At 36.8% G+C, this 12,692-nt stretch overlaps 1 protein-coding gene across 2 annotated transcripts; it reads right to left on the bottom strand.

Moving 5' to 3' along the window:
• Nucleotides 1-879: 879 nt before the first annotated feature.
• On the bottom strand, nt 880-10,357 carry LOC306997414 (myeloid cell surface antigen CD33). Of its 2 annotated transcripts, none has more exons than XM_079610713.1 (13): nt 10,315-10,357; nt 8,898-8,948; nt 8,358-8,738; nt 7,940-8,236; nt 7,760-7,859; nt 6,951-6,989; nt 5,412-5,444; nt 5,157-5,204; nt 2,552-2,578; nt 2,184-2,225; nt 1,772-1,840; nt 1,597-1,615; nt 880-1,413 (listed from the first exon to the last, which is right to left on the bottom strand). In XM_079610713.1, exons 2-13 carry the CDS (start codon nt 8,935-8,937, stop codon nt 1,351-1,353), a joined length of 1,158 nt encoding a protein of 385 aa, XP_079466839.1. In that variant the 5' UTR covers nt 8,938-8,948; nt 10,315-10,357; the 3' UTR covers nt 880-1,350. The 2 variants fall into 2 exon arrangements, with proteins under 2 accessions (XP_079466839.1, XP_079466840.1); XM_079610714.1 differs by having other exon boundaries at nt 1,021-1,413; nt 8,898-8,943; nt 10,315-10,337.
• Nucleotides 10,358-12,692: the final 2,335 nt, after the last annotated feature.

The raw sequence follows: 12,692 nt of genomic DNA on the forward strand, positions 1-12,692 counted from the left end.
AAATACATAAATCTCTTGTCTCAGGGGGATATGAGGGAGGAAAGCACTGCAATTCGAAAATATTACAGGTTTTCTATCCCTTTAAGTATCCCTTTAAGTGTTTTTTCTTTAATTGCTAATGCCATCCATCCATCCATCTTCTTCCGCTTATCCGGGGCCGGGTCGTGGGGGCAGCAGTCGAAGCAGAAATGCCCAGACTTCCCTGGAAGGTGTCCAGGAGGCATCCGGAACAGATACCCGAGCCACCTCAGCTGACCCCTCTCGATGTGGATGAGCAGCAGCTCTACTCTGAGCTCCTCCCGAATGACCGAGCTTCTCACCCTATCTCGAAGGGATTGCCCAGCCACCCTGCGGAGAAAGCTCATTTCGGCCGCCTGAACCCGGGATCTTGTCATTTTGGTCATGACCCAAAGCTCATGACCATAGGTGAGAGTAGGAACGTAGATTGACCGGTAAATCGAGAGCTCAGCTCTTTCTTCACCACGACAGACCGGTACATCGACCGCAATACACTCGTGAACAAAAACCCAAAATTAGCACTAATTGCTAATGTGACCTTTTTAAACCACAGACTGAACAAAATTAAGCATTGCTTTGTAATTGGTTGACCTAAATTGGTATTATAGCTATTCAATCTAATTCCTTTGTGAGACAGTCAGAAGGATGGCCAAAACCAGTGAAATATCAACTCTTAAATTCTTGTCCTATTTTATTACCATTTTCATTTCTACAGGGAATAAACTGTGATAGTGTGAGAAATGTTGAAGGTGTCTGAATAAATGTTTGTTTGACTGTACATTGGCCCCAACATGAAATGAGAGATTAGTGGTTTATTTGTGAGTTAGGGCCTATTTTTGAAATCATTTTAATTTTGGTTTTAAATAGCAGGTAAATCATTTGAACCAGAAACGTCCAAAATTCAAGATAGTATATGATATTCTTGATGCTGACAAATATATTCTGAAACCACCTGCCCAAACAGAGCAGTAATGATATACAGAAATACAGATGCAGAAGTGTAACAGTGTATGAATTGCAGTGCACTTTATTAAACGATATGGTACAAATTTAACATCAAGATGTTATTTACATTTGAGTATTTTTTGGTCAACAAAAAAAACAGTTTGTTACTAAAACAGCGGCAATGTGTAGACACGGTGTAAGCATCGTAACAAAATATGTAAATACAGTAATATGGTCCTATATGCAAACAGTTAGGCAATTAGGCCAGGCTTAAAATGCAACACTCAGTTTTTTTTAATAATATGTAGCAGGATTGCCTGCTCTCAGGATCTCTGCCAGAAGATGTTGATGTGAAATCTACTGTGTTCACTTGGCATGGCATTCTCATCAGATATTTCCATACAAGTTGAGGTCTGCCGTGTTGGTGTAATCGTCATCAAAAGCATCACCCTTAAAATTAAAGATTTTAAAAACAGAGATATACGTCAGATTAGACAGGCAATAACACATATCAGATATGTACATGCTACTAATCAAAAGTTATGAGATAAAATATATGTATGATCTACAGGACAAGAAATCAAACAGTTAGCAGTTAACATATGTTCACATAAGAATAAAGTATATACTCACAGAGTAGCATTTGGCCTTACTGCGGTGAATCATGTGGAAAAAATAATAACTTTAAATTAATAAATTGATTAAAGCATTAATCAAACCAACTATTGACAATTGATTAAAGCAACTACGTTTATGTTATGTTATGAATCTATTCAGAAACTGGTATTTAGTTCAAATGCTCTGTTACCTCTTTGGTGATGGCATACGAGGTTTGTCGAAAGCCTTGTTTCCTGACACTGTACATACATTGTTTGCCCTGTTAAGATTCAAAAACCTTAATCATACTTAAGTAAAAGATAGCTTTATATAAATTGACCCTATAGTAAAAGTTGCTCATGACAAAAATACTTGGGTATATAGAAATAACTGTCCACAACACAGGGGAATTATCAGTGCATGCATTCCCTGAGAAATTAACCCATGACTTTGGCGTTGCTATCACCATAATCCCTCAACTATTTTACAGAACAAAAACATTTACAAAAACATTTAGTAGCATCAGACCTTCACAATTGTATTAACGATACACTACAATTGATAAAAAATCCTTGATGATGATAATTCACAAAGAAAATCATACTAAACATGCAGATACTTACCTGTTGTCAGAATTCCTGTCAATGTGATGCCCTTGGCCTCTCCTTTAAATTGTAAAAACAGATATTAGATCAGCAGAACATATATTTCCATGTTTAATAATTTTTTTTCAGGTGTGAAAACGCTGGCCTTCATATCTCTTATCGGTGTTTTAGATATATGGTTCCCTAACTAATTTAATTAACATAACTAGTAGCCTACCATCATATGTGTTTTGATGGCACAACATAAATTCAATTTGTTCATTAAAAGCTTTTTATTTTGCTAGAAAAGCAGAAACCAGGCTCAAATAGAAGCCCATATTCTTTGCAAGGACACAAGAAAGATGATGGCCGTAATAGACTAAAGAGGCAGTGTGTAGATACAGTACCTTGAAAATCTACTCCAAATAGACCTCCTAAATCAAAAAGAAGAACAGAAAAATGCAAATGAGAAAATTGTATCTTGTCATATCTACATTTACAGATTAATGTTTGACATGCCACCCACAACTGTGCAGAATGACAGTGTAGACATTAACTGATAAGATGAAAAACGGAAGTGAAACCTTGCCATTTCTATTTAAATACGAACATTGTGTTAGTGGCTTATGAACATGCTGACGATTCTTCCTCAACAAAAAGTGCTGAATATAAATGTTTAAAAAAAAACAGTATCTAGGGGACTTTTTCAATAACTAACGATAAGTAACATGCAACAGCTTCTGACTGCTTGAGTTTGTACATTTTAATGATAAAACAATCTTCTGTACTGTATAAATGTTTGCAGGAAAAAAATGCTGTCGTTGTTTAAAATTTAGACACCAAAAAGTTACAAACATTAAAGGGGTCATGACATGAGAAACCAAATTTGCCTTGATCTTTTAGTATATAAGAGGTCTTTGTACCATTAAAACGTCCTGCAAGTTTCATAGCTTAAGACTTCCTCCACATTATAAACGAATCAATTATTTAATCAAGCTCTAAATACAGCTCGTTCTGGATCCATGGTAAGAAGTGACGTCACGGTACGAAGTGACGTACCAGCGTTTGCATATGACCGCCTCCAGGCACAAGACAACTACGCTTTAAGCGCAAGACAACTGCGCTCATTTCGTATCGTTATCGCGCCCGCGCGCTGCGCGCCTCACAAGTGTTCAGTCGACGGACAGCGAGTGGGTCTGTGTACAGGGAAATTACGATGTCGCAGATGTGCTGTTCCTGGCTGTGGACAAACAACATCTTTGAATACGCTGCGAAAGATCCAGTCGTCAGGGGAAAATGGATGCACTTTATTTTTTGCGGACGTCTCAGTCACGGCAGTGTTAGTTTAAGCGTTAGTTAATCCATTTGAAGGATGACTGTTTTGAGAACAAATCCCAAAATGATGCTGGCTTTGCCAGAAAACTGTTGCTCAAAGATAAGTCCTTGCCGACTATTCTGGGCTCAACAACGACGACGCAAACTGTAAGTAATGTGTTTAAAACTTTAAACTACTTTTTAAATACGCTGAATTTCGCAAATGTTCTGGCTGGGGGCGTTAATAATTGATGCATAGGCACTGACGTTAGCCAATCATAACAGTGGGCGTTACCACTGAACTCTTAAAGGGAAAACACCCCCAAAACAGACTGTTTGAATCAGAGGATGAGAAACAGGGTGGGAAAAGGTCATAAATCACTACATTTTAAAAGTTTTTTGTAAAAAAAACTATAGTAATACTATATTTGCACCTAAGGGAACATAATAATAAAATAAAAAAAAACCATGTCATGACCCCTTTAATACTGTGTTCATAATAGTGACATTTACACGAATAATTGATTTATTCTAGACATGAATCTAGACAAAGTTTAAGTGCTAATACTTCTCAAAATTACAAACAAGTCAAAGTTAAAAGAAAGAAAAGAAAAGAAATGTATCATAAACTAATACGTATCACTTTACAATAAGGTTCATTAGTTAATGTATACCTAACATTGAACTAACAATGAGCAATACATTTGTTACAGTATTTATTAATCTTTGTAAATGTTAGTTAACATGAACTAAGAATGAACAATACTTCTACAGCATTTATTCATCTTTATACTGTATTAATCTAATATTAAGTTAATATTAATTTCAACAATTACTAATACATTGTTAAAATCACAGCCATCACATATTTAAAACAGTAATATCCTATTATACTAAATCTAAACTAATATTGACAAACTATATCATTTGAAAGCTTACAATCTCTAGTTTACATATTTGGTGACTGATTTTTAAAATAAATTTCAGAGGAGCCATAATTTATCAATTTACAACTATAATATTTTTAAACTCCTAAGGCGCGTTCAGACCTTTATTTTGAAATAGTGATGAACATGAAAAATCATGAAAGAATGGTAGAAACCTCAGTTTGTTTTCATGCCAAGAGTTCAAAAGATAGCATCCATTCAATTGTTTTAGAAAAAAAGGTTTGAAAATGTTTTAAATATAAAGAAAAAAATGATGTGGCGAATTTGAACTAGTCTCACGTATAGTTGGTGCTGCAGGTAGAAATGCCATAATAATAACAATATACTGTAGTTTCAACGATATGCGTCTGTTCATTCATTGTTGTCAAAGTTACCTGCCAAATTGACAACACGCTGACGTCAGACGCACGTCCATTTTACAAACCAACCAATGTCAAGATGCAGCCCACATAGATTATGCCACAGGACGCAAGTATGTCATGTAAATTTATTTAGTGCGCTCGCATAATTGCAATGTGAAACCAAACCAAGTCTTACCGAATGTATAAAATGTATCAAAACATGAACTTTGGTTCGGACCTTGGTCCGGACTTTCAGGTGTGAAAACGCCCTTAGTCTCTCTATTCATTAAACAAATCTATACCATACCTAAAATCCAAATCAAATGACAGATTCAGTACATTTTTACTAAATTATTTGTTTTGTCCTGGTTTGTTGCAGAAGAGCGCATTAGAAACTGTTGTGTACTTGCCTCTGCTCTCTGCCACCTGGACCACTGCTGGCTTCCCCTGAACGAAACCTGGTGATCACACACACACACACACACACACACACACACACACACACACACACACACACACACACACACACACACACACACACACACACACACACACACACACGAAAGTCAAGGATTTAATTCAGTTCAAGTTCATTCATAACTGATAGAGGTTGATGAATTATCCAATGCAGATGTTAAAAATAGATTCAAAAGTTGTGTAATTACCTGCGAGACATTCTTGATAGTCGATTCCATACTCTAAAAAACATTTAAAACTTGAGATTATCATCTTTAGTAAAAAAATTCTGATGACTTTTTACTCTTAGTTACATTGTTTACGTATGGGTTATTATTGTTATATTTTAATTAGTAACTGTATTATTAGATTGGAAACAGATCTGTGTGCTTTTAATCAGCAGGAAGCATCTTTAAACACAACGTACTTCCCCTCTCCAACCCAGTCAGATGAGACATACAGTTTAACCTCTCTTTATTTTTTTTCATAACAGAAACAGATAAAGAAAGCAATAATATTAAAACGGAGTGAAAATGTGAAAATGACCATTTTCACCTGAGATTTGGAGCCAAATTGAAAGGGGGTAGAAATTACTTTAGAAAGATGGGAGCATTATTTTATTTGTACAGGGAGATTGGTCTATTGGCTAGTTTCCACTGAGCGGTACGGTATGCAATTATTTGCGTTTCCACTGTCAAAAGTTGTGAATGGTACCAAAATGCCGAACCGTACTGTACCACTTTTTGGTTACCCTTCCGTTGGGGTACCTATAGCACAGTGGTACGGTACTAAAGGGTGGAGCTAGACTCGCTGCAGAACGTTGATTGGTTGACAGAGAATCGTCACTTGCGCATGCTAGTGAAGGGGAAATGACAACATTAGAAGCACCATTCTTTTAATATACAGTTGAAATAGAATACTACTGTTATTGTGTCACGAAATGTAGTTTTAAGAGTTTTTCAGGCAAGAATGAGTTGTTTAAAGCTCAAATCTGTGGTTTATTTATAAAGATTTATGAAAATTTGATCCGGGTTATGAGATCCACTCCTGGAACAGCCTTTCCTCGGCTAGTCGTTCTGACGTTTGCCGCTGACTCTGATGTCTCTGTAGTGGTTAAACATGAGATATAATTTGTCTTGTGTAGACCTAACGACGATCTTTGGTCTCGTGAATCTATAATTCGTTTCCTGGCCAATCGTTTTGGCTGAGGGCTAAGTGAAGTTTCATATATTTAGGCTATCTAACTACTGTAACGGTAGACTTGAGCACTGAATTTGTATTTGATTTAATTGTTTGCTTTATTTCTTATTGTATAGCTTATTGTACCTTTTACTTATACTTTTACAATGGCTATTATTATAATTCAAATATATATAGTCTATAAAAATAAAAACATGCCTACGCATTTCAGCCAACAAGACTTTCGTCAGGGCAAGTCACTTCAAGCCCTGACGAAAGCCTTGTTGGCTGAAACGCGTAGGCATGTTTTTATTTTATTAGACTAGCCATGGTTTAATAAAGGCTTTTTAATCTTCATCCTCCTGAGTGCCTCGGACCCTTATCTTTAGATCTTTAGATTAGATGTGGATCCCTTCACTGAAGAGCACCGGAGGTATTTACACACCTTTACACCCAAGAAGCACTCCCAGCATTTTTCTGCTTTTGTATCAAGTTCACAACTTAAAGCCACAAATTTAAATCAGACTGAGTCACTAATGTTCCGAGGTAAAATTGCTGTTAATACTCACCCATTGTCGTTTCTGGATTGGAGATCTGCAATGCGTTTCCTGGGAAAGATTTTAGTGATTTAAAACAAAATATTACTGAAAGATACCTGAATGTCATAATGCAGGTTCGTCCAGTCTTCGGGATCCAACTTCCAGAATGCTTTAAATGTCTCACTAATTAAAACACATGAGTCAACTCATCAGCTTCTTAGTGTGTTAAACAGGGAGACATCTAAATCATTCTGGCATGTGGGTCCCGAGGACTGGAGTTGAGCAATACTGTCATAATGCATTCTCAAATGCTCACATATAAGTGCAGGGTTTTAAAAGATAATAAAAAAAAATGGAAGGAAAGAAAACACCAAACAAATTAGTATTTTACTGAAGACTCTTGAACAGAATACCAAAGAGCACTAACAAAAAAGTGACTGTACAAAAAAAGCAAAAGAAAAAAAGCTAGAATGTCAGTTTGTCTTGGAATATCTTCAGTACCCTTTACATCTTAAAAACATTAGACAACTGCTTATTTTGTCACTTATGAAGATCTTCTGTAAAAGTCTTATTTTCAATGCATCTTGTAGTGTGTGTGTGTGTGTGTGTGTGTGTGTGTGTGTGTGTGTGTGTGTGTGTGTGTGTGTGTGTGTGTGTGTGTGTGTGTGTGTGTGTGTGTGTGTGTGTGTGTGTGTGTGTGTGTGTGTGTGTGTGTTTTAAAATGAACCAATTATACCGGTACATCAAATTAAGTAATTTACACAAATATCAAATGTTTTTAGGAATGCATTTCTTATTATTAGTCAATGATCTTATCCTAAAATCAGATCCTGACTCACTTGTATCTCTTGACAACGAAGAAACACAGTAATCCAACCAAAAGAGCAGCTCCAAGACCAGAGAGGGTTGGTATGAGAATGTGACTGAGAGTTGCTTGTTCTGAAAAAAAAAAAAAAAACTTAATTACTTAAAATGATCACTTATAACAATATATACACAGTATAGTTTTATTGTTATACCTTTCACAAAGATAGGTTGAGTTGCTTGCATTTCGCCCTCAACACCCCCGTGGTACTTGACTGTGCATGTGATAGAGGAGTGATCATCCTCTTTTGTTGGGGTGAAGGTAAGGAGAGACTCTGCTTCCCATTTTCCATGACCAATGTGCTTGTAGTTCGGGATGGTTTTTCCAGGGTGGCTCCAGCTGAGAGTGGGCTGATGGGACGGACAGGTGTGACGGACAGAGCATTTGAAGATTGCAGGTTCCCCCTCTTTCACAGACGTCTCAGCCAGCAACTCTGGTTTTGATGCTTTCTCTGTACATATATTATGAATGACAGAACACATATTTCACATAAAAAATGTTTTAGTCTGTTTTCTTATTTTGTACTCTATAGCTTTTGTAATTACAGATTGACAGCTCAAAAGCACACTTACCAATCATATTAATTGTCACACAGTTCTTCACAAAGGAGAACTTGTCTATTTTAGATGTCTCTAATTCCACCCTGAAACAATATGGACCGTTGTCATGGTTTCTGACATAATCAATCTCCAATGAGCAGTTTAATTCACCCAGTGAACCAACCAGTTTTGTACGACCCTTGAAATTGTCTAGAATCCTTGTAGGATCATTGTGATAGATGTAATCCTCCCATTTGTCCGTCATGTGCCACATGCCTTTAGTACGACTGGAGGGCTGTTGTTGAGCAGGGTATTTGAAGGAACAGGGCAACACGACACAAGATGAGACCAGAGCATCCATTTCAGGCTCTACCTCCACCTTCCAAACATCACCAAACACGACTGCACAAAGAACTGCAAAATAATAATAAAAAAAAATCAGCGAAAGTTGATAAACTTATTAAATTATTAATAGACATCTTTATATATATATATATATATATATAATCTCACAACAAAAATTAAATCATTTATTTATATAATGTATGGACTTTATTTATTTTTTTATCCTACCCTGAAGCCAGCAGAGAAGAACTCGTGCCCGTACACCCATGATGGACTGGACTGAAGAGGAAAAACATTGCAATTGATAAAAAAAAAAAATACTGATTACTTTGTGCATACAACAATCTTCATCTATGGCACTGGATAGGCTTCAATTATAGAGTTCATATAGCCTATATACATTTATAATACAGGGCCGTTGAATGCTTGAATCTGATTGGTTGACAAACGTTTTACTGTGTGCAATTATTTTCAGGGAACCGCACGGCTAAAGTAGTTCCAGCAGGTCTTGACCGCATTACAGTTCCATATCATTTTGCGAAGTCAACTGTAATAAAGGAAAATAGGATACAATTCATAACAAGAAAAACTGCAGCCCCATGCACTTGATCTGCAATTTCCAAACTTCACAATCAATGGAAACATGCAGTTTAATTGTAATAAATAAAGTATACAGTCATATACATAATTAATAGAAAATTAAACTGAATATTTAAATAAATTGATAGTCCTGTTGCACGGGTTTTCGTAATTATTGAAGATAACAAATAAGTAATTATTGATAGGCCTATACTTGTTAAAAGGGCTTTGTGTTTCATATTAGGCTAGTCTACTGTCACTAATAGAAAAAAAGAATGAACGAATTAATTAAAACGAATTGAATTCCGCTTCGCGTCGTGACCGCATTACCACCTCGGGTGTGCATTATTTTTCTCAACGGCCTGTCGTCAAGTATTCCTTACATATCAACCTGAGAGAGCTCTCAGGAGTTAAAAAATGGAAACAAAAATGTTTAATTTATTGATCATATTTATGCAAGTAGAATCCGAAGACAAGGTAGTTGTTGGACAATGATATTTGTTGATAAAGGAATAACAAATTGAATCAATGATTGCGCTACTTGAAGCAAATGCAAAGGGAATATGAAATTGAGAGAGTCGAGCAGAAGAGAACCATGCACAAGTCTAACATAATTCTAATCATAACATTTTCCTGCTGACTAGTTCACAAGCAACGTGGGCAAACTGAAATAAAGTTAAGATATGGGCCTCGCTTAGGAGGTGAAACAAGTTTTTTTTTTTTATATATTATTATTATTATTGAGGTTAATATGACCTGTTTTAGTTCTCTATACTATAAGAGCAAAATTACCTTTACATCTTCAAAATAAAAATTAAATAAAAAATAATATTGTGCTACATATGCATCTAATATGAATCATACAGTCAAAGGGATATGAATAATAATGGAAATCAACTAGACAAGATTATACAAGGCAATAACTCTTATGTATATTTGGAATTTTCTCATTAATCACATACAATTTCGCATACACAGACATTTGGTTTTAGATCTAAATATTCTGCTTCTAATCATGATGATTTATCTCGATGATAATATTTATATAAAAAGAAAGGGAGCCTACCTTCTTTTTCAGTGTGTGACTGGTGTGCCTTAAAAGACTGACTGAATTCTAATGCAAACCAGAGATATAAACTGCCTAAAAAAAACAGGAAGTATATTGCTCCCCGCAGATTACTGAGAATTCATTAAGACCTGTATTTCAATTCTCATTTTCTCATGCATCCCTTGAGGACTCTGAGCATCAGAGCAAAGTTCGGATGAAGAAGAGAATTATTGTTTATGACTTGATCAAAACGTACATCTTTTGGTGAGTTCGCCAACTAAGCAGAATGTCTCCAGTTGCTTTATTAGACCTTCCACCAGAAGATATACATTTTTATCTGGCATCTTAACACTGAATCTTCTCTGACATTCAAAACCAATCATGTTAAGTCATCTAGCAGTCCAAGAGACGGATAAAAAGAATCAGGAGATGAGGTAAAAATGAGCAGACTTTGTCTGACCAGATCAGATTCATCATATTATAGTTCCCCATGTAGTTCAAACTCTGTCAGAAAATAGGACTTCTGGCGCGATGGCTGATTGTCTGTGATAATCCCATAGGTACGTCTGCTAAATGTCTGCTAAAGATCTATCAATCTGGAAAGCATCTGTTGTGTAAAAATAATAATACATCTTAGAAAAGGCAGTTTTACATACATTCTAAACCTTACATCTTAAAGATGCAGTGTGTGTTTTTAGCGGCATCTAGTGGTGAGGTTGTGAACTGCAACCAACAGAAGTTACGGTGGCCGACAGGAAAACATGTCTTCATCTGAGACAGCAGAGAGTAGACAATTAAGCAAATTAAGTTTCCCCGTACTGCCTTTGCGCAGCGTGCTTTTATTCACGCTGAAAGGCAGTCTGGATACCATGGACCAGATTTTCGCCTCATCTAGGGAACCAATCACAGAACGGGGAGGGAGCATGAGCTACATAAAGGCGCTTTTGATAGACATTCTTAGCACCCAATAAACGGCTCCGGGCATTCGTAAACCACGCCTCAAATACGAGAAAATGCACATGGTTCCCAAACCCAATTTCAAAAAACTTTTAAAAAAATATTTTGTTTGTCTTGATATAAGTAATCAACTCAGTAATTTTGATGGTGATATCTAAAGGTTACATTTTTTACCCTATTCATGTGAGAAAAATAATGAATAGGCGTCTTTTTCTGAACTTTCCCCTAATGGGATTCTTCTGGGCTTTTTTTTTCCTTACTCAGGTCATATTGAGGATACAAAATCAGTTGAGTTTGATTCTGTTGCAATTTGTTCACCCTTTTTTTCTAAAATGCCTGGACTATTAGAAACATGCAAAATGGCTATTTCAATGTAAGGGGACCCGTGGTGTAGATTCAGGTGCTGGTCATATAATTAGAATATTATAAAAAAAGTTGATTTATTTCAAGAATTCAACTTAACAGGTGCAACTGAAGTGCTCTGAAAATGTCCTGGTAGACGGCTGTGTTGACTCTGGATTTAATAAAGTACAGTGGACCAAAGTCCTCTTTTCTGATGAGAGCCAATTTTGCATCTCATTTGGAAATTGCGGTCCCAGAGTCTGGAGGAAGAGAGGAGAGGCACAGAATCCACGTTGCTTGAAGTCCAGTGTAAAGTTTCCACAGTCAGTGATGGTTTGGGGTGCCATGTCATCTGCTAGTGTTGGTCCACTGTGTTTTCTGAGGCCCAAGGTCAACGCAACCGTCTACCAGGAAGTTTTAGAGCACTTCATGCTTCCTGCTGCTGACCAACTTTATGGAGATGCAGATTTCATTTTCCAACAGAACTTGGCACCTGCACACAGTGCCAAAGCTACCAGTACCTGGTCAGGCCAGCAAACTCGCCTGACCTTAACCCTGTAGAAAATCTATTGGGTATTGTGAAGAGAAAGATGCGATACACCAGACTTCTAAGGCTGTGCGTGAGCTAAGTAATATACATTTTAATGAGTTCCCATTACGACGCCGCCGAAAAGGAATTGCTGGGTTTCTAAGTAGCCTATTTCGCTCTCTGCACTGCGGACGAACGTTGGGATTAACGCTGTCTCGATACCTGAAGGAGACACGTCAGCGGCAGTGTTTGGGTTGAGTGAGAGCTAAACATTGCAGCGCTGTGAGTGAGTTACCCCTTTTCAGTGTGTAGTGAGACACGAAACGCCAAGATACGGAGCGTCTGACTCCCGGTAGGACTGTCTGCAGTACACTTTCCTCTTGATAAACTATTTGCTCGCCTTCAACTTACAAAAAAGACGCTACAAACTGAGATCACCTACACACACACACACACACACACACACACGCACACCCTCAACTAACGAATGTTAAAAAATGTCCGAAGTGAAGCCTATTGAAATTAGTAAAAGAGATTAATGCATTGAGGTATTGCGTATGTGAGTTGA

This window comes from Phoxinus phoxinus (genome assembly GCF_949152265.1).
Source record: "Phoxinus phoxinus genome assembly, chromosome: 4".
NCBI lineage: Eukaryota > Metazoa > Chordata > Actinopteri > Cypriniformes > Leuciscidae > Phoxinus > Phoxinus phoxinus.